The sequence below is a fragment of the Ruditapes philippinarum genome, unplaced genomic scaffold, assembly GCF_026571515.1.
Source record: "Ruditapes philippinarum isolate M1 unplaced genomic scaffold, ASM2657151v2 ctg5239_1_1_1_1, whole genome shotgun sequence".
NCBI classification, from domain to species: Eukaryota; Metazoa; Mollusca; class Bivalvia; order Venerida; family Veneridae; genus Ruditapes; species Ruditapes philippinarum.
Genome location: NW_026862217.1, coordinates 8,354 through 35,996, shown reverse-complemented (window position 1 = coordinate 35,996; position 27,643 = coordinate 8,354). Strand labels below are relative to the sequence as shown.

Sequence of the window (27,643 nt, the reverse complement as noted above, 5' to 3'; positions counted from 1 at the left end):
GTGTGGAATTGTCCTGAACTTTATAATCTAAAGAGTCATTGATGTTTTTAAACAAAAATGGTTTTCAGATATTGTTAATAATAACGTTTTAAATACATTGTAAAGACATATCAAGGATAACTTTTCTTTGGAATGCTATTTAGATAAAATTAAGTGTAAGAAATCAAGACAACAATTAACTCGTCTCAGAATAGCTGCGCATAATTTAAGAATAGAATCTGGTAGATATGGTAGAAATAGACTTGAAAGACATGAGCGCATATGTCAACTTTGAAATACACAAGATATTGAAGACAATTTCATTTTATACTTGTTTGTAATCTGTACCAGGAAATACGCACTTAACCCATTAAAAGATATTATTATAAAAAACCTAGCATGTTTAAATTCATAGAATTACTTCAGTCGTATGAAAAGTCTATATTATTAAATTTATGTAAATTTATTTATTTTGCAAATAGTACAAGAAAAGATATGTTGATAAGCTTAGGTTATACATAAATGTAACGTTAAAATGTTGTTATTATTTTCATACATATTGTAAACGTTTAGATTTCGCTAGTAATGTTTATATTAAAATAAGATTATTCTGATATTAAAAATGATATTATTCTGATATACATTTATTTTATACAAAATCAAGTTTTTCTGCATCAATATATGTTCATTCTCCAATATACTGTAAATCTTTGAATCATATCATGTGTTTATCTATTTATAATATTTGATATGTGTAATGTAACAAGACACTGTATTGTATACGATACGAAATAAAATTTCTGTTCTGTTCATAAAATAAAATGAGCATACATGCAATATACATGAACATGTGATAAACGTGGAACAATAATTTGCATACTAATTTACAGAAAAATGATACAAAACAACATTTTGATTAATTGACCTTTTTAGTACATATATTCAATGTACTAAATCTAAAACGTTTTGTAGCTCTCTGTTTTGCAATACAAAGTATAAATGTTACGATAAAAAGGAATTTTGAATCAATAATTCGCAGTTTAATTAAAGGTCATCAACAGAAATATGGTGTTACAAATTATTTCCTTCAGTTATAATTTTTGGACATATTTGGAGAATTTTTTAAATAAAACTCGTTTTATATTACATCTATGGTACATTTTTGGCATTAGTTTTCTTCCCTTTGCGTTCCTTGATGTCTACATGTTATTACAACATAAAAACAATGAACATATACAATTCATTATTATTGTAATGAAATTATAAACATACAGAATACAGTGATCGACAAACTATACAAATATAATATACATCAATGTTTGTATTTCACTTATTTAAATCACACCAGTAAATGTAAATGTATTGAATTTTGATTCAATATTTACCAAGACAAATAGTTGAAATAGATGAATAAATAAAATTACACATGTTCTAAACTAACATAAGTATAAAGTTGACATATATTCATGTTTCTATTTAAATCGAAAACGTATTTAATCTACATAACGCTATGACAAAGGGTGTCAGAACAAATATGATTATATCGCTAATATTGATTAATTGTATTGATTGTATTTATCCACATATTTCACTTCACTATTGACACAAGAGATGTAGATTATACTTCATGTATATTAAATTGTGTAAGTATGACAGGTGAGATAAAGAAAGTATTCACATTTTTAAGAAATATACACCTAAATCATGTACAACACAATTTATAATGATACATTATAAGGGACCTTGAAATAAAAAGGTTCTGAATATCTTGTAAAATAAGTTCACTTAGACTGGCAAAAATGCTTTCAACAATTGTAAATATCCGGATGCAAAAACGACACTTTTGATAGAGACGTTCGGAGAATGGCTATTATAGAAACACAACGATTTATAATTATTTATCATATACCCGTGCCGATTTTGCGACTCCGTAAAAATGGTATTGCACGGCCGTGCATATATTTTGACGTGACATCATTTGCCTTATATAAACATAGCGTTAAGAAGCGCTAATTGTTACCGTTATACTATAAGCGCGTTGTAACACCGCAAAACGTCCGTACCGCAAAACGTACGCGTGTGGACGTTTTGCGGCGCATATCGTACACCAAACTCCTCACACTGATTACCTCCCTTGGCAGAATTGTAATCACTGCCTTCACAGACGTCACATGATGATGAAAGTCACATGACGTAACGTCGAAATTCAAATGTAAATATCGACCGTTACATAGAAAATCTAACGTCATTTTTCTCTTTCTGTTTTATTTTTAACTTTTTGTACCTACGTCCGTTATATTTTAACAAAAAATTATCAAAAGTACACAAAATAATGAAAAATAAATTAAAAAGCTAAAAAATATAAATATCCAAATTTGGATATTTCAATGTTTGTGATGGCAGAGATCTCTGTACTGATAAGGGGAGATCACTGCGTAGGAGATTGATCGTACACATGTGGACGTTTTGCGGTGCATATCGTACTTGATACGTTTTGTGACGAGAGAGTGTCTTTGCGTCGCATATCGTCCATATTTTTTGTAATAAAATATATTCATTATAAACGTTACTTTTATTGGTTCTGTCACTTTCATGTTGTTTGATGTAAAGATATGACGAAATAAACATTAAAGTGCAATATTTTTGTGATCCTATATAATTCTGACTTTTTTTATACCTAAAAAAAGAAATATGCTTAAGCCGAGGATGTTTTTCGAATAGAGTATAGCTTTTCATATAATTGCATCAAGAAGTGGGAATGTTTTTTTTTTTTTTGTGTTCTTGTTGACCATAAAATATAACTTTGAAAAATGATTTAATCTATAGTTTAGTCGGAAAGTCCGTCCCTTTACTAAAACCGTATTATTTTATCGCCTGAAGAACAAAACATTTCGCCTATAAGTTACATAGATAATGTGTGAGAGTATATTATAACAAACATTCTTCCGCATAGGAAATGATGAAGAAGAAGTTCAATGTGTACTATTGATAAAAACTAAAGCATATTTTAAAATATCGTAATGTAAGCGTTTTGTTTGAATGCAATAATGTAATTTTATAATTAAACAATGTAATTTTATAATTGAACAAAGCAAAAAGGTTATGGTGGCTTATATCGCCCACCTGCCTATAAAGGCTCAACATGACAAAGGTAGATAGCATTGAATATTACAAATAAAAAGCAAGTACATTTCATGTACTTGGTTAGAATCTGGGTAACTGATATCAGTACTCAATTCTACGTCTGAAATGGTCATCAATATCCAAATATCTGTAAATGACAAAGATATGGTAATTTAAGCAAAATTCAATAGTGACCTTGAGTTCAAGGTCATTTCAAGGTCAATATTATAGTTGAACTATTCAAGATGTCCGTCCTGTCATAAATGTATGAATGACATCTGATCATTGATAACAAAGGATTGGCATTTTTATCCCAATTCAATTATTTGACTTTAAAAGATGTCTTTATTTTTATTATTCAAAGGCAAATAACTCTTGACATTTTCAGTCGTTTTAGCTCATAAATGAACTTGATCGAGACCTTATTGTTATACATATTCTGCATAAAAATATTTAAGAATGGAGAAGAAACGAAAGCACTAACAAGGTGAAATATATTGCGTTTGTTGTTGTTTTGTTTTTTGTTAGATTTAGCCGATAATCTAACTTTGTTGAGATTTTATGGTCATAGATATTCTGTTGAAAATTGTCAAGATTGAAGAAGAAATGAAAGCGTTGGAATGGTACCAATGTGAATATATAACAGATATTGTAATTCAAGGATAGATAACTCTGGACATATTGCTTAAGGTATCTTGATGCTAGAGTGGTAACAAGCTAAATTTGGACGACAGACAGGCGCATACTCAGGTGAGCTAAAATTAACACACAATAATTCCTGATAATAACTGGTCAAAATTAACGAAAATTATATAAACTTTATAATATGGACGTAATGCGGCAGGACGATGCCTTCTTGTCGCAAAATGTACGTCAGAAAATTGTGGACGACATGCGCCGCAAAACGTCCATATACGTACAGCGCGTCTATGAAAAATGTTTCTTCATCACTTCAAATGGTCTTCTTTTTTTTTGGTATGTGATAAATAGAATATTAAATTCGTGTAAGTTCATTACTAAATTTAATATGAAAAAGGCAAAGCCTCAAAGCGAGCTCGATGTACTTTTTACGTGAAATAGTATGAAACAATCTCAAATGCAGTGACGAGACGGAGTGCGTGTGACGTCACACGTACTGTGTTAAATATGACCCCGTCCCTGTCGTGAAATGAATAACGAGTTTTGAAAACGTTGATAAAACTTTGTTTGTTTTATTTCACTCTATAATTTTTCAAGCGAAATAAAGTTTATTTTAAGTGAAATAACTGTAAAACTTTAAACGTTTGCGACATTAAAATAGCGTACTTGATTTGTTTGTTTTGCACGTGCTGTTTGGCGCTACATTGTGACGTCACGTAAACAATACTTTAAACGTCTGTACAGCGTTAACGACTGAATAAAAGATATTGGTGTTCGGATTCATTTTCTTAGTTAGACCATTTTCTTTCATTCTAGATAATTTTTACAACAAAATTCGACAAAAAATTGTTTTTATTTATCAGATTTCAAACAAAATGGCGCTTTCGATTTTCATTTTTTATACACAGCTTCCGTTATTCTGGTTCCCTGTCCAATTATGGTTCCCATAGACGTGCGCAGGTGACCAGTCTACACATCCGTTTTCAGTCAGAATTCCTCAGTTTTTACCGTTATCTTTAAATTCGAAAGGTTGCGATGTGTCCAATTTGGTACTTTGGACGAAAGTTTTCAAAACCATCACTTAGCAGGTACTCGCGTTACCGTAAAGCTCGTCGAGCTCGCTAATATGAAATTAGGTGCTACCTATGGCGCGGAAAGCTCTAATGAATTATGATTTTAGCATAACATATTAGTGTACATGTAAACCAGATCTTTCTTGAAGATATTTTGTACCATAAACAAAAACGAATAAATTGGTGGTGTTCAACCTATCGTCGGAGCGCTCGGAATATTCCGAAAATCTCCGAACATAAAGGGGAACCCCTGCGCATGCGTCGGCGTTCGGAAAATCACGTCCTCCATTTTTGTTAATCTCTAATCACAGTTGTTGTTTTAACGTTATTTTTAATGTGCTAATTTATCAAAAATGATATGTTAAAGAAACTTTTTAATATATAATCGTTACTTTAATTCTTATCAATGAAATGCAGGTTTATTTTCTGATTTTGTACATCATTCTTTCACCGGAAGTGTTACTTAGCATGCGTCTGCTAGCAATAGTCTGAATTATTCAGACGCTCATTAAAAGCACTCTGATATCTATATTTAGCTCAAAGGGATTTCAAAATGGCGGCGCCCATTAACTAAGGATTTTTTCACAGCTCATTAGGTATAGGATATATTTTTTTTGAAATTTTTATTTAGTTTGAATTTGATTTCATTTGAATTGATACGCGTCATACATGTTATCTAAGAGCGCTACAGCCCTCGCGGGGCCTTCGGCCCCGCTCGGACTTTCCGCGTATTAAACTCGTTGATTAAAATAATATGCTCGCAAGAGGCTCGCATTATATAATTTTATTCAACTCGTTCAATAAATTCAGTATTAAACTTACACTTATTCAATATACTCTATATATGTACCAAAATGTCTTAAGAGCTGACAATTTACAACAGGCAATATTAAGGTGCAAGTTTTATATGTTTATTGTATATTTTAATCAGAACATAACAGAAAGTTTATTATTCAGTCTCATGCATATATACAGCTCTGGAACATATAGAGGATTATATGTTATTTTGGTTTTGGAGTGATATATGTGGATATATTACTTGTCAAGATTTTATATTACCCGAGCCGTTAGGCGAGGGTGATATTTTATCTTGACAGGTAATATATCCACATATATCACTCCAAAACCAAAATAATAATTTTATTACCCTTCCCCTGCCGAGTTAAGACGATCTTAAAATAAATCATTGCTACTTCAAATGAAACGTCGAAATAAGATTCCCTTTAGGGTACCCCTTCACCTCTACATGACGTCACATAAATACATGACGTATTTTCTTTCGAACCTAACGCATGTAAATTGGAGAAAAGGACTAGTCTGTTGAACGCACCTTTTTGGAATTAATATCAAGCTTTCACAATGTCATATTTGTTTTCAATACTGATGGGATATGTATGATTACTCTATTTTGGTAAATATTTATCATTTGACAGTTGAAAAATGCTCGTAAATCGGAATTTACATCGCGTAAAATCAAACCGTACGCGCATCGCCACAGAGCATGTTGTTTAGAACGTGGGGTACCCAACGGGGTAATTTAGTGTGTATATTACCCGTCTGGCTCGGTAATATCAATTTCTTTCGGGTGATCAATATCCAATCAAAAAGGCGGAAAAAATCTGGAAGGGTAATAAATTTGTTTAGTTCAGTGTAAGATCGGAATATATTTCACCGAGTGAGCACCAAAAGGTATATTTCACAAGTGGCGCAGCCACGAGTGAAAAATTAACTTTTGATTTCACGAGGTTAAATAAATTTCGATCTTACACTAAACTTAACAACTTTTCTTTTTATTATATGCAAAGAAACGCTTAAAAAGACATGTTTTCCTAATACTAAATGCAAAGCTCGCCAAATAATAAAACAACGTGACGTCATTAACGACGTCACGTCATTAAGTTGGTTCCCAGTACTGTGCACGCTAGTATTTCATCGAAACAACTGAAAGGGCTTAAATTCAAAACAGTGAACTTAACAAAATGATATTTTCACTGTTTCAACAGTGAAATTATCAGTTTTATATTTCACTGATATATCTCTATAAACCATCGAAAACATGTTATAAAATAGTTTTTCCTCTATACAGTACACCATTTAAATAATGAAATAAATGCATAGTTCTAATCTTTGGAATGTAGTTATAGCTTTAATGAATATCGTTCCTTTAGCTAAATATCCGATTTCACTTTTTTTATATTTTTTTTTCCATCAATTTTAAAACTCTACTCATTGCTTTAGTTACTTTGTATTCAATTTTTTTATTTTTTTATTCCTTTAGGCCATGATCCGTCGGGATTTTTCTGCTCTATCACGATTACTTGACCCTGATATAACCCTGCCTCCTGTAACGTCTTGTCTTTGTCCGCCAACTGTTCGTACATGTTTGTCATATACATATTCCATAACCGGACTTCTTTATCATTGGGTATGCTAAATTCCCTACGCATTACTTCTTCAAGTTTGCCTACATATGAATCGAATAAATTGATCACTGTTAATAATGTGAAAATGTAAGAATATTAAATATGATTTTATTTATTAATTAATTCATTTATTTATTTATTTTTTTTTATTTATTTATTAGTTTGTTTGTTTGTTTGTTGTTCTTTTCCTTTTACATAGTTGACCATAGTTATATCTCAATATATATTTTTTTAATTTTGTAAAAAAGACAAAAATATAAACTTAAAAAAAACGACACGACAAAAATGATCTTACGGACTGTATCACTTCTGCTGAAAGTTTTTGTAATAACATCATCTGGTTTAGAGTTATCATAAATCTTCAGATGCCACGGGTAAACTTCCACTTTTAACGATTTACCATAAACACCTTCTTCTATCACTTTTCTTGGTAATGGTTTCTGAACAAACAAAACATGTAACAACCTGATAATCTTTATTACAAAAAAATATTTTTCGCTTCTGTACCCTGAATAATGACCATATATAATTAGTTGAATCAAATAATGATGTAAATTCTGTGACAAGACACATTGTTCTTACAAAAACAATGAATTAACCAAACACGTTTACTAGTTTTAAATGTCACTGGTTACTATTCATATAATTTTGAGTTGAATAAGTCTATCAAATTATCAAAGTATTTGTGAAATGTTTAATGTAGTGATAGCAGCAGTTTCGAATACCGTTATGAATTGGTGATAAAATAATGATTACGTCTAAAAATTACGGAAGCGTCCTTGTGCCGATTTAACATGTTCTATTAAAAAATGATAACTCCTACGGAGGAGTTAGTAACTCCTATTTATAGTTCTTTAAATCTACTACGTAGGAGTTTTAAAGTCCTAATTAGGCTTTTTTAATTATCTCCCACGTAGGATTTATCATTTTTTATAGAACATGTTAAATTGGCACCAGGACGCTTTAGTAAAAAATAGATTTATAATGCAATGGACAGTTTTTATGTCGTACACTCAATGGAATCCTGTGCAAAATTACCAAAAAGGTTTCCAAAACAGACCATTTAATTAACAATAAAGTGTATCACGTTCCAGATAGATTTTGCCTTGTATTGTATAATTTATATTATGCATTGTAACACCGCACTTTGGGGTCAAACGCACTTTGGGGTTCGACCCCAAAGTGCGTAACGTACTTTGGGGTCCGACCCCAGAGTGCGTTACGCACTTTGGGGTCCAATTTTGACCCCAAAGTGCGTTAAACAGGTACATATGCATTTTTTAACATCATACAAGCGACCGCACTTTGGGGTCATAAAAATTCAATCAATAAAATGAATTCTCATGATGTTTCAAATAGTATATTGCAGTCAAAGCCAATGGTAAACAAAACACAAGGTATTGAATAGAGGCAAAACATGTGTCCTGAATTATAGTAGAATCAACAGGGATTTTAAATGAGTGAAGAACTTTCATCAAGTAAAGAATTTGTATCAATTAATAAGCTCAAAATATATTTTTCTCACATTTTCCATTTATTTCAAAAGAATGTACACCTTTCATTAACTCCATTGTTTTTAGCTAATTGCATCATTTTCCCGTTTATTTTTATTTATACATTTTTTAGAAATATAATAGTCTTAGCATAGACAAAGGTATAAATTCTGGGAAATCTTAATAAGACATTTCAGTAAAAATTGTGCCTGATTATATGTTGAAATGGCCATTTGTTTAGCTTATCTAAATGTGACATTTAAGAAACTTGACTAGGTGTAGATCCGGCCTTAAGTAGTTGTCCGTACAGGCAGGACATAAAAATATCATAAACTATTTAAGTAGTCACACATTCATAATCAAAGGGCTGCAAGCTCTGTTGTATTTTCTGATCTTTACAACTAAATCGTACTGTATATCTGTATGCATTTTCCTGTATAAGTTTATTTTTATATACTACAATTAATCTTGCAGGGCACCGAGATGCAGTGACTGCGTTTATATTTTTTACTGTAACAGTTTGAGTTTGATACATACGGAATTTTGCATGACCAGAGTTGCATCAAAAATCATTTATGATAATCTTTTTATAACAGCCACATTTTATCCTTGCATATCGTGGCTTAAAAAAGACACTTAAAAAAATAGTTGTCTCGACTGGGATTTGAACGCCAGACCACTCGCACCTTGGACGAGCATGTTACCCCTGCACAACGGGGAAGTTATACGAAGAAAACTGAATATATAGAATTTCGATGTATTTTGTTCACGATAAACTTGTTGTTTAACACTGATGTAAATAATTTACAAAAATCTTCTCGCCAAAACAGGCGGACATGTATATATTCCACTACTCGACAGTCAGATTTATCTGAAGTATTCGGTAATCGACATCGCTAAAAATGGCATTTTCATTGATTAAAATGATAATCATCCGCGTAATTTGTGATTGTGCATTTATTGACAATGCTATAAGCCAACGTTGTAATTTGTTGGAAACTTGTAACAAAATAAAAATACTTCTTTCTTTTACATCGCTAATTTTAAGCTGTTTTGAGAACTACTAATCTTGTTGTTAGGGTTGTCGTGAAGCGCTGTGCCAGAGATTGAATGTCAGCATTGCGATCAGAAAATACAATAATGTAAAGTTCTCACTAGGGGGGTCCAGACGGGATGGTCCCGATCCCCCATATATTATAAAGGCCAATTGTGCTTTTATTTGTATTTCTTAAGCTTCTTTTTAATTTTGGTGTACTTCAATAGTATCCAAAAGTTAGTCATTGGCCATCTTTTTTCATCTGTTGCTTTTTGGCAATGTGTACAGTTATAGTGAATTAGTCATTTATATGGAAGTCAAATACTACATTGTTTACATTTTGCTACTTTTATGACAATTTTTTTTCACATTTATCGCTACTTTATTCAGGTAACAAGTATCTTAAATTTCTCTGATACTTTTATTCAAACATTAAAATATTCATGTTTTGCCATTTCGAAAGAAGTATGTAAGATTTCCCATTAAAAAAACTCTGGCGAACGGTTGTTACGGAGCTTACAAAAAACTTAAGTTTGTTGATAAACTTAATAATGTATTAACTAATTAATGTACTAACTATTTATAGTCTGATCTAGAAACTGGATATTTCACCAGAACATTGCAATAGAGTATTTTATAGTTGTTGTTTTTTTTTTTGGAAAAATATTAACTGCATTTTATTTCATCCCCATCATATTTAAAATAGGGCTTAATATGGCACAAAAAGTTATGATTGACAGAACATGATATTTTTTCGCAGCATTTTTTAAGTTTAGGATACATTAATAATTTATGTACTAAATTAATTTGTTATATGGACATAATTTTAGATATTTCAAGTGGTAAAATTAATGAAACTTTTATCACTTAAGCATCAAACCGCAATATTGAACTCCACCTCAAATATTTCAATGTCGCAGATCGAAAATAAGTCAGAACTCAGTATTTAAGCAGAACTCAGTTGACACCTTCAGAATTTTTGAACACAAAGTGCGTTGATATGTAGCATAATAACGCACTTTGGGGTCAATTTCTCGATTTTGACCCCAAAGTGCGTTGGGCCCTAAAGTGCGGTGCGAAGTCGGACCCCAAAGTGCGTTTGACCCCAAAGTGCGGTGTAACAATGCATATTGTTATCATACAAAACACGTTCAGACAACATTTGTATTAAATATTTTACATGCCACACTTAATATCAATGATATAATTTATGTTCAACTCTAAATCACGCTTCGGAGACTGTCTTGTTAATCTAATGATATATTTTTTTCATGGAGTCTTCGTAAAAAAATCATAATTCATCAATTTTAGAGCCATTTTAATGCTGATGTTCAAGTTGATGTTCAAGGTCAAATACTTGAGCCATAGAATAACTGTCCCATGATACTTTAGGCAAATGTATATCTCATTGAAACGCCGTGTAAAAACCCATAATGAGAAGAGCCACTTTCATGTTTCAAAGGTTTGAGCAACTCAATTAAAAAAATAACCTGTGTCCTTGATCTACTAAACCATTGAAACTAGAACTGCCACTGTCATGGCGTGAATACCCCCGCATACCACTTTGTCAGAATCAACAGAGACCATTGAGAGCTCAAAGACAACCACCCTGCCAAATTTTAGGTCACTAAGCCAGTGCATTGCTAAGATATGTATTCTCCATGCTTCAAATGTGAAAATTTTAAAATCAAGTTTTTAGTCAAGGCCCCTGTGACCTTGATCTTTGACTCAGTGACCTCAAAATCAATAGGGGTCATTTAGTAATCATGACTAACCTCTATGCCAAATATGAAGACTGTGGGTCAAAGGAATCTCAAGTTATTTGGCGGACAAGCTTTTTGTCGTCAAGGCCCCTGTGACATTGAACTTTGACCCAGTGACCTCAAAATCAATAGGGGTCATCTACTAATCATGACTAACCTCCATGCCAAATATGAAGCCTGGGTCAAAGGAATCTCAAGTTATTGGGCGGACAAGCTTTTATTTAGTCAAGGCCTCTGTAAACTTGACCTTTGACCTAGTGACCTCAAAATGAGTAGGAGTCATCTACTAATTATGACTAACCTCCATGCCAAATATGAAGACTGTGGGTCAAAGGAATCTCAAGTTATTGGGCGACAAGCTTTTTTAAGTCAAGGTCCCTGTGACCTTGACCTTTGACTCAGTGACCTCAAAATCAATAGGGGTCATGTAATAATCATGACTAACCTCCATGCCAAATATGAAGACTGTGGGCCAAAGGAATCTATAGTTATTGGGCGGACAAGCTTTTGAAAGTCAAGGCCCCTGTGACCTTGACCTTTGATCCAGTAACCTCAAAATCAATAGGGGTCATCTACTAATCATGACTAACCTCCATGTCAAATATTAGACTGTGGGTCAAAGGAATCTCAAGTTATTGGGCGGACAAGGAAAACCCGACGGACGGACGGACGGACAAGCTGATTCCAGTATACCCCCTTACAACTTTGTTGTGCGGGGGTATAAATATTCGTGACGCTTGAATCACTTACTGAGACAATATACGTACTCCATTAAACAAAAGCACTTCAAGAGCGCATTTTTCATATATAACATACTTATAAAACACAAATTGACCTCACTACATTTCTAAATCGCCTAAAGCAAAGGTTAGTTTTCCATGCAAAATATTAAAGAAGTGTAAGCAGAGCTTGCACAACAATGGCATAACAATTCCTGTAGGGTTATTACTCTGGAAAAATGGAACACTTTAAGATGTATGTGTTTCTAAACGAACCTGCCGTATAACAGATGTGTGAAGTTGGCGGCCCAGCGGCCTGGCGGCGTGAAGTTGGCGGCCCAGCGGCATGGCGGCGTGAAGTTGGCGGCCCAGCGGCATGGCGGCGTGAAGTTGGCGGCCCAGCGGCCTGGCGGCGTGAAGTTGGCGGCCCAGCGGCCTGGCGGCCAAAAATTTTAATGTTGTAAAAATGTTATTTTAACAATAAAACGGCATTTAATGAAGTTTTAAAGATAATTATTGTTATTTAAAAGATATATCAAAAGAAAAAATCACTTTCAGAGAACTTGTTTATTTTCTCATTTTTGTGAAGTTGGCGGCCGAGCGGCCTGGCGGCCAAAAATTTTAATGTGGTAGAAATGTTATTTTAACAATAAAACGGCATTTAATGAAGTTTTAAAGATAATTATTGTTATTTAAAGGATATATCAAAAGAAAAAATCACTTTCAGAGAACTTCTTTATTTTGTCATTTTTGTGAAGTTGGCGGCCCAGCGGCCTGGCGGCCAAAAATTTTAATGTGGTAGAAATGATATTTTAACATAAAACGGCATTTAATGAAGTTTTAAAGATAATTATTGTTATTTAAAGGATATATAAAAAGAAAAAATCACTTTCAGAGAACTTTTTTATTTTGTCATTTTTGTGAAGTTGGCGGCCCAGCGGCCTGGCGGCCAAAAATTTTAATGTTGTAGAAATGTTATTTTAACAATAAAACGGCATTTAATGAAGTTTTAAAGATAATTATTGTTATTTAAAGGATATATAAAAAGAAAAAATCGCTTTCAGAGATTTTTTTGATTTTTTCATTTTTTTGAAGTTGGCGGCCCAGCGGCCTGGCGGCCAAAAATTTTAATGTTGTAGAAATGTTATTTTAACAATAAAACGGCATTTAATGAAGTTTTAAAGATAATAATTGTTATTTAAAGGATATATAAAAAGAAAAAATCACTTTCAGATCACTTTTTTCTTTATTTTGTCATTTTTGTGAAGTTGGCGGCCCAGCGGCCTGGCGGCCAAAAATTTTAATGTGGTAGAAATGTTATTTTAACAATAAAACGGCATTTAATGAAGTTTTAAAGATAATTATTGTTATTTAAAGGATATATAAAAAGAAAAAATCGCTTTCAGAGATTTTTTTGATTTTTTCATTTTTTTGAAGTTGGCGGCCCAGCGGCCTGGCGGCCAAAAATTTTAATGTTGTAGAAATGTTATTTTAACAATAAAACGGCATTTAATGAAGTTTTAAAGATAATAATTGTTATTTAAAGGATATATAAAAAGAAAAAATCACTTTCAGATCACTTTTTTTCTTTATTTTATAATTTTTGTGAAGTTGGTGACCTTTAAAATTTTACAGTTATTGAACTGATATAAAAAATGTTATTGAATGAAGTTTTTGTTATTTAAAAGATATATAAGCAAAGGATCACTTTGAGAGATCTTTTATCATTTTTGTGAAGGTAGCGGCATAAACTTGTTTTATGTATGGTACGCCTGGGATTCAGGCGTTGATATTTTTTGCTTATTCATTACATACATACGCGTTATTTCATACGTGTTCGTGTTTTTGATAATATCGATCAGCCGAACAGAAGCACATAAGAATGACAGACTTGAATGCAGGCTAATAATGTATTGTGTACAATTTCTGTAACAAATATGAATGGTCGTTTATGAAGTTTTAAAACTTTTTTTTTCGGGTCCCATCCAATTTATTCTCCCCGTCCCAACCATGAGTATAAGTCAGGTAATCATCTTTTACTGACTATACAAAATAACTTTTGCTTACACATTTATTAACAATAACTCATGATTATAGCATGGGGTTATGGTCATACCCTAAAAGATTTCCTCCTTGTTATTGAATGAAACTGAAAGGTTGAATGGTCGGGATTCCGATTGCTAGCACACGTGTAAATTAGTCGTTATTCGGGTGAAAAATGTATTGAATGTTTCCATGTTGTTATTTTAACGCTATTATTTGTTAAAGTTCAATACGTGAACTTGTAATTTTTAAACATTGATTTGTTTTAACATTTGTATATGTTGTATGTTGCTTGTAAATGTATGTAATTGTTTAAATTATTATCATGCATCACATGTTTATCAATATATCATTCTTGCTATTGCTGTACTACAACACTTCATTCTTATGATGTTGTATATACGGATATTCCCAGAATAAATGTACTGTACCTTTGCTTTCTTATTAAAATTATTAAGGTTTTGCACCCATTTTCCATCTGCATCGCATAGTAGTTATACCTCAACACCGCATGAATTATGGTAAAAATACATTTTTGTTACAATGATGCCAATATTTGGAATATAATCTTATTTTATAACGGTCATACGGTCATATTATTCTCTAACATATTTTAAAAATAAAAACATAACTTGTACACGAAATAAATATCTTTATAACCATGTCATTACTATATCATAGTACTTATTGTGCATGTATATTTATAATAAATAAATTAAAGTTTTATTATGGCGAGTGGTTAGTCATCTATGTATCGCTCGCCGTGTGGGCACAAAGCCAGTCAGGGGCAAGCCGTTATTTTCTTGAGCAAGACACTTAACACTAAATGAATAATAGAATATATCATCCAACTTTCTCCTCATAATCAGAACTCTCTAACCACTACGCTGCTCAGTTGTACGTATCCATATCCACTTTCATTCTTCTATATATCAATAAAATTGCAAAGTGAAATAACGGAATAACGCATTATATCATAATGGTATGACCCGTTAATGTAAACGTTATCGAGTTCGACTTAAACCTTTGTTTACATAACAAAGATTGATAACAATGCGAAAAAAATATGGAAAGCCATGGCTGTCTTATATTGTTCTTAACTATTTGGATAATATATAAGATCACTTCGACTATATATGAATTGAAAACACCTTCTTATTAAACCGGAATCCATTATGTTAATCCACAGTTACAATATATGAAACCATACCGTCAGTGTATGAAACAGAGTAAGCAATATATAAGTTGATTTTCTCAATATATGATTCCAGTTCTTCAATATATGGTACCAAAGTAGCCATGTATGGAATCAGATATCCTTATATGAATCCGAATTATCAATATATCAATTAATTTTTCAATATATGAATCCAATTTATCAATTTATGAAACCAAAGTAGAACTATATAAGTTGGTAATCACATTATATGATACAAATTCTTCAATATATTGTACCAAAGTAGCAATACATGGAACCAGATGTCCTGATATGAAACCGAATTATCAATATATTAATTCATTTTTACAATATATGAAACCAGTTTATTAATGTATGTAACCGAAGTAGCAATATATAAGATGATTATCACATTATATGATACCAGTTCTTCAATATATGATACCAAAGTAGCAATATATGGAACCAGATGTCCTTATATAAAACCGAATTATCAATATATTAAATCGTTTTTACAATATATGAAACCATTTTATCAATGTATTGGACTGAAGTTCCCATATATATATGTTGATTTTTACATTATATGGCACCAATTCCTCAATATATTGTCATAGGTTGCTAGTATATGAATCCACTTTTCCAATATATGGAACCAAATGAGCAATGCGTGGAACCAAAATGTCATTATACTGACAGGACTTTTTTAAAGGCTGTATTCTATCCTCGCACCGGTATTACAGTTTCGCGCCAATATTCGTTGTTGAACTGTAAAAAGACCAGCGTGCTTCACTAATGGCAAACTGCACATTTTCTAAATAAGGAAATATTTGAATTTAACGTCACATTCAATTACTTTGGCCTTGAAATTGGCTGGGCAGGCAAAACTTATCGTTATATATGTACGAGGTGTATGTAAAATTTCAAAGTCTTAATTTAAGCTACTGAGTCGTACTGACCATAAACAAGAACATATTTAAACATAAATTTATCTCGACCTTTACCTTTGATCAAAAATGGGCATGGCCAGTAGGACACATCAAGGTTAATCTACTCACAAAGATTAAAAATAACCAGTCATATAATTAATTTCATGAAAAAGTGTATGCATTGTAATAACAGAACCCAGTGACCTCGGCCTTTGACTTGTTGACTTGAAAATAGGCTTTTTTGGTTCCATATAATGGAAATTGCTATCATAGAATGAAACATCAACTTATATACTGCTTCTTTGGTTCCATACATTAATAAAATGGTTTCATATATTGTAAAAATGAAATAATATATTAATAATTCGGTTTAATATAAGGGCATCTGGTTCCATATATTGAAGAACTGGTATCATATAAAATGATAATCAAGTCATATATTGCTACTTTGGTTCCGTACATTGATAAATTGGTTTCATAAATTGTAAAAATGAATTACATATATATTCATATCAGGGCATCTAGTTCCATATCTGGCTACTTTGGTACAATATATTGAAGAATTGGTATCATATAATGTGATAACCAACTTATATATTTCTACTTTGGTTTCATATATTGAAAAATGAATTAATATATTGATAATTCGGTTAAATACCATGATATCTGGTTCCATATATGGCTATTTTGGTACCATATATTGAAGAATTGGTATCATATAATGTGATAACCAACTTATATATTTCTACTTTGGTTTTATAAATTGATAGTTGGTTACATATAGTGAAAAATGAATTAATATATTGAAAATTCGGTTTCATATAAGGATATCTGATTCAATATATGGCTACTTTGGTACCATATATTGAAAAACTAGAATCATATATCGAGAAAATCAACTTATATATTGCTAACTCTGTTTCATACACTGACGGTATGGTTTTATATATTGTAGCTGTGGATTAATATAATGGATTCCGGTTAAATTAGGTGTTTTCAATTCATATATAGTCGAAGCGAACTTATATATTATCCAAATGGTTAAATAAATTGAAAAAGAACAATATAAGACAGCCATGGCTTTCCATAAAAAAAGTTAAGGCAAGTTGATGCCTTATGAATAAAACACAAAGTAAAACGTGAGATTGTTTGTGCCTTGATAGCGCAGTAGGCAGAGCGACCGTTTCAGTGTTATATTCATGGTCGAATCATGGTTATATACATAAGTACTATTACATTTGGCTGTCTTATGTATCTTTTTCTTATTTGACCGGTTTTGTTTCAAATAGTTACAAATGCATCAGATATTTTTTGGACACGGGTTGATATGCACTTGTGTACAGTTAAAGAAAACGCCACACATCAGGAGAAAGCATTATCAGAAAAGTAAACATATAATGTTATATATTGATCCATATATTCAAATTATAAAAATATTATGTAATCGTAATGCGTTTAAAAATTCTTCATACAGAAATAATTTTTGCGAATCGAACCTGCCTTGCATTGATATTCAACTAGAAATTTAACTGACAGTCTTACCTACTGCGTTAAGTGGACAGTTGGCAAATTGGTAGTTTTTGTTTATTTATATCGTTAAAAGATGATAAATACAATATAATAACTGTTTTACACCCTTATAGTGGACTTGACCACTGCGTTACTAAATAATTATCTTAAACGTACTCAACACATTTACCTATGTATCTGATATAAATAATAAACGCAAAAAATATTGTTTGCAAATTTTCGTAATATTTGCGGGAAATCACTGACCCGCGAATTGCGTAGCTCATCTACACAAACGCCATCACTTTAATCTTTAAGGTACAAACCGGTTTCGAACAACATTAGAACAGATAAGGTCCTCTATCGGAAATGATGAAGGGGGTTTATAATTTATTATCTCTCAATAATAGATGCTTCTTGATGACGAATCTCATTTTGATATATTTTAATTGAAAATTCTGCCAAATTAACCAAATAAGTAGAAAAAGCTTTGTAAACGGTAAACGCTTTTTGTCAACCGACTGAATTCCTTATAAACACTTATATGACGACTTTAATATTGATGTGTTTTATCATGATACCCTTGCTTTTTGATGAGGGATCACACATAAACTTGGTCAGTAGAATTTCTGCGGACGTACATAATGCTTTTTAATCATAGCAAGTCAGGCGCCTAAGCCCCCGCTTTTCAAAACTAGGTACGTTGTAATGCGCGTAGCAAGTAGTTTCACTAATTTCTTGTGTGTCCAGGTGAGTGAGAAAAATAATCAATCCATGGGTTAGATAGAGGATAGGGAAATCACAACGCAATGGAAAATGAGAAAATAAAAAAGTTCTCTGAAAGTGATTTTTTCTTTTTATATATCCTTTCAATAACAATAATTATCTTTAAAACTTCATTAAATGCCGTTTTATTGTTAAAATAACATTTCTACAACATTAAAATTTTTGGCCGCCAGGCCGCCAACTTCACGCCGCCAGGCCGCCAACTTCACGCCGCCAGGCCGCTGGGCCGCCAACTTCACGCCGCCAGGCCGTTGGGCAGCCAACTTCACGCCGCCAGGCCGCTGGGCCGCCAATTTCACACATCCGTATTTCGGTAAGTAACACCTACGCAGTCGGTAGGCATTTTTGTTTTTTATAAATACTTCATTTATAAACAAAACCCCACCACTAAATTTTATAGAGTGGACAAAACCCCACCACTTAATTTCACAGAGTGGACAAAACCCCACCACTTATTGGGCAAGATTTGATGAATTATAATATTGTTATGTATGCAACATATTACATGTATACAATTTATACCTGACCAGTTGGTATTTCCAATATTATCATTGTTCTATTTTTAGAACATAAACTACATGTATGTACTAGAACTTTCTTAACTGTTGTAGAAAACTCATGCATTATATTTAGATAGAAACTTCCGGAATGATCTTTATTGTTGAAGTTGCTAGATTATGATTACTGTAGTAAATGGAAGACTATTCTAGAAACTTCTTAGCTTAATATATATAGGAGACATTTTTCTTTCGTATTACCTTTTAAAGTCATCAGTGATCTTTAAGTCATCAGTTACCTTTTAAGACATCAATATATTTGGAGTATTTTTCAACTTGGATATTCAGTGAATTATTGGAGCTTGGATTTTAAAATAAATTATTCTTGTGGATTTTATTGTGGGAATTTATTCTAAAGTGTTCTTGGATTTAACTTGGATTTAACTGTGCTATTCAAAAAGGATCATTCCAGGATCAGATAAGACATTTTAATTTTACATTTTTATTTGGACTTCATGTATTTGTACACATAATTTGTTATTTTGATTTTCTTTATTAATTTTTCTGTAATAAAATTGTTATTGTTACAAGTTTGTTGCTGGCTTTTCTTTCTCGTTACGCCTGGCTCGTAACAATATATATAATATACACACTTTTTTCACATTTTATTTTTTAATTTCAATATAACATTTGTGTAATATAAGAATGAACAATTTTATTAACAATGCATGTACATCTTGCATGTGCAATATGCAAAAAAGGTGTTACAAACTGTACACAAAAAACTAAATCCAAATGCCCGAAGAACAAAACAGATTATTTATTGATGTTTTGATTGCAAAAAAAAGTGTTACAAACTGTAACTCCTTATTGATGAGTTGTTCACACATTATTTTGAGTTTCTGCTGATGCACAATTGTTTGTTTTTTAACATGTTTACAAGAAAGTTTTGTCCACTCTATAAAACTGAAGTGGTGGGGTTTTGTCCACTCTGTAAAATTTAGTGATGGGGTTTTGTCCACTCTTTAAAATTTAGTGGTGGGGTTTTGTCCACTCTAAAAAATTAAAGGTGGTGGGGTTTTAACTGGTGGGGTTTTGTCCTACATTCAAATTATACATTGAACACATCAATTATCATATAATATATTAGACACTCATTGAAAACATTATACATTTAGGGTTCATATAAGGTTCTGATTTTATTATCGTTTTTTTTTTTTCTTTATTTTTTTTTTTTTTTTTTTTTTTTTTTTTTTGACAAAATTTAAGACTCAGATCTTGTGTAAAATACATTCAGTAAGTTCTTACAAAAAAAACTGTTCACTAGAAAATGTAATGAGATCTGAATGCAGTGTAAAATGTTTTGTGGGAGGAAGTACAATGTAATAAACAGATCTTAAATATCTAAGCAATTTAACTAGAAAGTTAAAGAACTATCCTGCACATTTTATTTTAGAACTATCCTTTACATTCCTTTTGATAATGACACGAACTATCCTTTACATTTTAGTTTAGAACTTAGAATGACAATAACTGCAGTATCCTTCACATTTTATTTTAGAATGGCCAATGAGATTCCCAAATTTCATTTTGTAATTTTTAAATGACCAATGAAAACTCTTCTTACATTCAGTTTTTTCAAGTCAAACTGATTTAAGACTGACCTTTCGTAAAAGAACCCCTTAAGAAATCGTACAGAGATATAACATATAACATAACTGCTACCTGTCCTTCCAATAATCCATACCAAGAGAGCAACATTTCCCAACATTCTCCAGGAATAAGCGAATAATCTAAATTATCTATCAAGTGTTCTTTCAGTTTATCCGTTCCTTCTGAAAGGTAAAACATAGGTACAACAAGTTTGCTTTTTTAAAAAGAAGCATGCGAGAGGTCTTTTTGCAGCTGTGGAAGATTTGTTTAATTCGAAAATATTTGGAGATATTTTGCATAAAAGGCACAATGAATGTTTATAAATTACAATTATTTAACAAAATAGAATTTATTATATATATTGAATATAGAATATTAATGAAAGTTTGTTTAACAATTCATTTTTTTAATGTTTGAAAGTTTATATGTCGGAGAAATGGACATTTTCTTGGCGCGTCAGGGATATTTTTTTCTACAAAGGGAACAATTTATGTTATCAAATGGAAACAGTTTTCATTTGATAACATAAATTTTTCCCTTTGTAGAAAAAAATATCCCTGATGCGCCAAGAAAATGTCCATTTCTCCGGCATATAATAAATTCTATTTTGTTAAAAACTTAAGGACCGCATCTGTATGTTTATGCATTAATTATCTTATTATCAATTATGTTACTTTAAATCATAAAAGAGCATCGACAGTAACTGTTATAACTTTTGAATCTGCATACATGTGTAACGTAACTATAAATGCAATGCATATGTTATTTATATTGAAAACAAGAAAACATAAATAGTCGATGTGTGTGTGTGTCATCAGTTTGCTTTTTACAGACGATATGGCGTTCCCATGGATTTATAAGCTAGTTTAAACAATTTATATGAATATATAGGGCTTTAGCAGTGGCTACTTAGATAACCAAAATAATGGTTTTTTTTTGGGAAAAGAGGACCTTTAAAATATAATGAATTGATATTCCATTATAAACTGCTGACAATTTCAACGAGTCTTTTACAGTAATTGGCAAAGATTTAAAGGCAATGATTTTAAAATCTTAAAATTCAAGATTTTATCTTCTTTGCAAGTCCTAGAAGGAGAACACTTATAAAGCTCTACGTAGGAGTTACAAACTTCTTATTAGTTTTTTTATCTCCTACATATGAGTTACAAATCCTACGTAGGAGTTGTAAAGTCCTACGTAGGAGCTACGAAATCCTAATTAGGCTTTTTTTTATCTCCTACGTAGTAGTTACAAAGTCCTATGTAGGACTTATAAACTCTTAATTAGGTCTTTTATCTCCTACGTAGGAGTTATAAAGCCATGCGTAGGACTTATAAACTCCTACGTAGGATTTATAAACTCCTAATTAGGCTTTTCATCTCCTACCTAGGAGTTACTAAGTCCTACGTAGGACTTGTCCTACATAGGAGTTATAAAGTCATACGTAGCAGTTACAAAGTCCTAATTAGGCTTTTTATCTCCTACGTAGGAGTTATAATTTTTATAGAACATGTTAAATTGCACTAGGACGCTTCCGTAATTTTTAGCATTTTTTTGTTTCATATTTGAATGGTTAAATATTACATTACCTTGTAAAATAGGGGTATTGTCTATAGGCCCTGGATAAGCTAATTCCTCGCCTACATTTAAGCGATCCCGGTTCTCGTAACCAACATAACTTTTCCACTGTTTGAACCATTTGATATCAATAATGTACCTGATATAGCAATCATTTATATGACATACAACAAGTTAAGTCGCAGCGCTGTTTATACAAACGCTTAATTTAAAGAAAATATTACTCATCCTACTGTTATGAATGAAAGTATAAATAATCACAAGAAATCATTTTGTAAACTTAGATTAGTTATTTAAATAACAATGTTATAAAAAATTATTAGTACTGATTCTTATGTCTTTTGGAAAACAAACGTGTTATAAGCACATGAACATTTTGTTAATCTTCTGACCAATATAAGGATTATTATTATGCGTTTAAGACGGCTGTCCCAAAACATCGTAAAATCATACTTTCGTTTGCACTGTTATTCAACTAATCAATATTTTTGGTACATGTCCAGTGTGGTTCATACGGCTCTAGTCAAAATAAAGACAGTGTACGCAAGTGAATTACTAAGGATTTTATACTATAATACTATATAATGATCAAAGAGACGCAAATCTTATTGAAAACCTCTAGTCACAGTTGCAGATAACTTGTATTGTTTCTGAAAATTGACTGAATGTACATTTTATCAATATACTTTTCCTTTTTTGAATTGATCACGTTCTTCTGTTAAAAATTTCATGTCTGTATTTCATGCATTATAAATGGCTATATATGTTAACACATATTATGCTAATAAACTATATGTTGTGTTGTGTTGCGTTGCGTTGCGTTATGTTATGTTATTTATGATATGTTATTTATGTTATGTTATTTTATGTTATTTATGTTATGTTATGTTATTTATGTTATGTTATTTATGTTATGTTATTTATGTTATGTTATGTTATGCAGACAAAACACAATTTTTGACTGAGCCGAATCTGTGAAAACTTTGGTCTCACAACAAAAAGTGTTCGTTTCACAGTGATCATTTCATGACAAGATGATAGAAGAGATTAAAATTTTATTATACAACAAGTTACATGACTGTAACTTGAAGAAAGTAGCCCTACATGTGAAATAATTTGTCATAAAAGTAATATAATGTTAACAAATCTTTTTATAACTGTTGTAATTGCCATAAAGCAATACGAAGAGATAATTCACGGTGATAGGGCGATTACCACAACTTTTCCGCGCAACGTCAAAATATCTTACTTCTGTCCGAGACACCGTATATTTCTGTGGTACAAAATGGACAGCAAGCCTGTAACCGAGACGAAAACAGCATATAATTTGCTCAAAACAAGGTAAAATCATCATTTTTTTCTTTTTCATCGAATGTGCCATTTAACTTGAAACTTATTTATCTTTACTACATGCAAAATGCTTCATTAATTAAGTCAGGATAGTGAAAACATTTAGGGTATACTGAAAAAATCTTGCTTTGATTACGAAATATAACGTATTTTTAGTCCGTTCAGTTCATATAACTAGTCAAAATACAATATAAATATGTACATTATTGTCGTATGAACAAGTTACAATACATAAATAACCCGTTTTTTGTATATTTGCATTATTTGGTATGATTTTTATGTTTCCACGTGTGTATTTTAAGGCACCGCACAACTTTGTCAATCATAAGATTAGGGCACCGCATTATTCCTCCTTAAAATCACCGCATTTTTCTGTCTTTTTAGCACCGTTGATTTTTGATATTAATGTTTGCTTTCAGAAAAAGAAGACGTTCAAACCTATGTCTGAACAAGCCAAAGCAACGTGCGAAATTGGCAAAGCTGCAGATACTGCAGCAACTGGAGAGCGCCCAACTAAGTCTTCTGATATCAGCAGTACGCCAATGGATCAGCGCCTCCCTGTATTTCAGGACGATATGCGTAACGCACCACATAAGAAAAAGAATATGAAGTCAAACTTTCGCAAAAGATTGTTTAAAAAAAGCACATTGGAGACGATGACTGAAGAGATTATGGAAATATTGCCCGGGTTCCTGCAAAAACTACACCATGAAAATTTGTGTTATGACTTTTGCAAATTTATCAAATTAGTATGCAATAAGAAATTCCCATTAACAAATAGTTCATTCCTTTTGTTTCTCGATGTTGTTTGATGACCACACGTATAGTCTGCCAAGAACTTTAATCTTTCCATGTGGGGTTTATCAGTTTGAATAAGTTCGAAAAGGAAAAGACATCCTTATCTATATATAGATACCATTGCACTTATCTAACTGGTAGTATTAACACAGATCAGACCTTCAGAAATTTTCCATAACATAACGTATGATATAACAGCAACATAACAGCAAGTAAACAATCTTTCATCAAACTTTCATCAAATAAAAGTTATTATAAAACATATTTGTAAGACGATTGTATAATTCAAAAGAAGACGGTTCCAGTATTTATCGGTCTAACGGAAAAAGAATGCGGTGTTTGAATTCAGCGTTGTACGGTGCTCCAATATTCGGGTCAGTAGGCCTTTTTTCAACAAATATTCCCTGAAATTTACGATAGAAACACACAATTTTGTATGGAACTTGAACTTAGGGTTAACCATAATAAATATACGAGCTCGTTAGGTCATTGAACAAAGACATCGTCGTTATAACACATGTTTTTGTGACAAGTACGAGTCATGTTGAGGTACACACGATCTTTTGTAAACACTATTTCTTCGAAGTATGTGTTTTTTGTGAATTGTATTGTGCTAGATTAACAATAAATTGTCTCAAAAATTCGATGGAATACTTAAACAATTGGAATAATCTTGCAATGTCCAGCAGTAAGATATTTTGTAAGCTATTACCTGGAATTTGTTTATGCCGCCATTAATATTTTGTCCAGAAATATACGGTGTCTCGGTCAGAAGGATGATATTTTGACGTTGCGCGGAAAAGTTGTGGTAATCGCCCTATCACCGTGTAATTGGTAAATGAGTAACTATTTGGAAACTATTAATGTACACCAAAAATAAAAACCTCTAGAGATATGAAAATAAAAGCATTTCTGGGTTATAATGGACCTTTAAATATAAAATATCATTGTTGGACACTCATGGTTGATTAACATGTTACATCGTCGGATACCCACGGTGGATTAACATGTAACATAACATGTAAATATTAATGATTCGGGTTTTGGGGTATCCGATGATGATAAAATATATGCTGTCGAGTAATCAAACTTGAAACGGTGTCTTGGGAGATACAAGTGCAGTTACCTAAAGTTGTAGAAAAAAATGAGAATGTTCAAAGTTTCCGAGTTTATTAATTGATAGATTAAAATTAAGTAAATCAAAATCATAATATAGATATTAAATTAAAAACTTACCATGTCTCTCCTTCAATTAATGGTTTCTGTAATTGGTTTGCAACGAACGACTTCTGTGTTTCTACATCTGGTATATCTACCATGGACTTTGACTGCATGTAAAAATCATTTCAATGTAAACGTTTGAATGCAAGTTTGTCAAGTTTGTGTCGTTTTTTTAATATTGATCACTGTACAAGTGCGTTATGTATTTGCTTAAAGTAAATATTCCGTATGTATCAAAATGAATCGAGAATCTAGATCTTCAGAGTACCAAATAGCATATGAGAAAATGCAAGCTGTTTTGTATAAATAACTTGTATAACAGGTGTTGGAAAAGAAGTCCAAATTATTTATACAAAGCAGCATGCACTTTCGTGACAGTGTCATAGAACCTATGAGCTTTCCGAAGTAATTACATGATCTAAACTGTCGACGGAATTTTAACATTATGAAATAATTTCTAGATAATTCCTAACTTGTGGAAGACAATCAGCAACGGATAAGCTTATGACCACCTCCTCATCACAATGTCCTGTCTCAGCCAAACATGATAACATCATTATTATTATTATTATTATTATTATTATTATTATTATTATCATCATCATCATCATCATCATCATCATCATCATCATCATCATTATAACTGTTGTTGCTGTTATTGTTACTGATGTCATTATCATTATCACTACCACTATAGTGTGTTAATTAGTGTTATGGGTCATTGTAAATATCATTATTATGAACACTATATTTACCATTTGTGCGGATTCCTCTTTTATACAGGTGGTACCTACATTCTGTTCCATTTGTGCAGATTCCTCTTTTATACAGGTGGTACCTACAGTCTGTCCCATTTGTGCGGATTCCTCTTTAATACAGGTGGTACCTACATTCTGTTTGAAAACTAGATTTCCCAACGGAATATGATTTTTCATCAAAGATTTGATACTGCTATTTGCTTCAAACTCAAAGTCTCTCAACTTGTGCCGCTTCATCTCCAATACCTTTTGCTGTAGGGCTTTTTGCTTCGTTTGCATATCCTTCATGGCCATGAACAATTCACATCTTTTACATTCCCGTACTTTCTGATCCATCTTAGATTTCATGGATGATGTCTCGGAAATCAATGCAGACAGTTTTGAGCAATTATCTTGGATTGTTTTCATTTCAGCGTTTTCTATTGATTTCAAATCTGATTTTATTGTTCCAACACTTCTATTTATATATTCGATAAGTTGGTCCCTCATTGAATCTATTTCTGACAATGCCGCACTACACATCGCTTCCATTAATTTCTTAGCCTCAGACAGAACAGAAACGTGTATTTGTGATTCTTCCACAACTGCATCTAAATCTTGCCCAAGGTTTAAAAATTCTGTTCCTTTTTCTAAATCTTTTACAAGATCTGGTAAATGATGAACATTTTTACATTCATTGTGGCCGTTCTTCTTACATTCAGAACAGAAAAACATGTTGCAACTTGAGCAGTAGAATTTGATGATATCCTCGCTGTGACTAGGACACGGGTTTAAGCACACATCTTGTGGCATATTAGTCTTGTCTTTATGTACATGATCAGGTAGAAATTCAGTATGATATGATAAGCAATCTTTACAAAAATATTTGACACAATTCACACAAAATCCGTCAGCGATACGATGTTTACCTTTCTTTTTGCACAATTCACAATACATTTCTACAATTTCATCTGAATCTAGATCTTCAGTAGCGTATTTTGATGCCATTTTTGTTGGTTTATTAATTATAATATATACAGTAGACCTATGTCACATACATCCATCAATTGTATAACAAAACAATTTAATCGGTATCAAGATTAACACCGTTTTAAAC

At 31.8% G+C, this 27,643-nt stretch overlaps 1 protein-coding gene across 2 annotated transcripts; it reads right to left on the bottom strand.

Moving 5' to 3' along the window:
- Positions 1-4,892: 4,892 nt before the first annotated feature.
- Positions 4,893-27,643, bottom strand: LOC132718318 (E3 ubiquitin-protein ligase TRIM36-like). 2 transcript variants are annotated; one of them, XM_060702021.1, is made up of 7 exons: positions 26,676-27,643; positions 26,545-26,579; positions 25,805-25,896; positions 22,432-22,559; positions 20,915-21,024; positions 7,533-7,677; positions 4,893-7,278 (listed from the first exon to the last, which is right to left on the bottom strand). In XM_060702021.1, the coding sequence occupies exons 1-7, from the start codon at positions 27,532-27,534 to the stop codon at positions 7,073-7,075; spliced, it is 1,575 nt and encodes a 524-aa protein (XP_060558004.1). In that variant the 5' UTR covers positions 27,535-27,643; the 3' UTR covers positions 4,893-7,072. The 2 variants fall into 2 exon arrangements, with proteins under 2 accessions (XP_060558004.1, XP_060558003.1); XM_060702020.1 differs by having other exon boundaries at positions 26,545-27,643.

Bases quoted from the DNA above. Each gene is read 5' to 3' on its own strand.
- LOC132718318 (XM_060702020.1), bottom strand. From the start codon at position 27,534: ATGGCATCAAAATACGCTACTGAAGATCTAGATTCAGATGAAATTGTA. The intron at 22,560-25,804 runs GTAAGTTTTTAA...TTGCTATATCAG, and splicing joins TTAATTGAAGGAGAGACATG to GTACATTATTGATATCAAAT. The intron at 7,678-20,914 runs GTAGCAGTTATG...TTGTTTGTTCAG, and splicing joins ATGGATTATTGGAAGGACAG to AAACCATTACCAAGAAAAGT.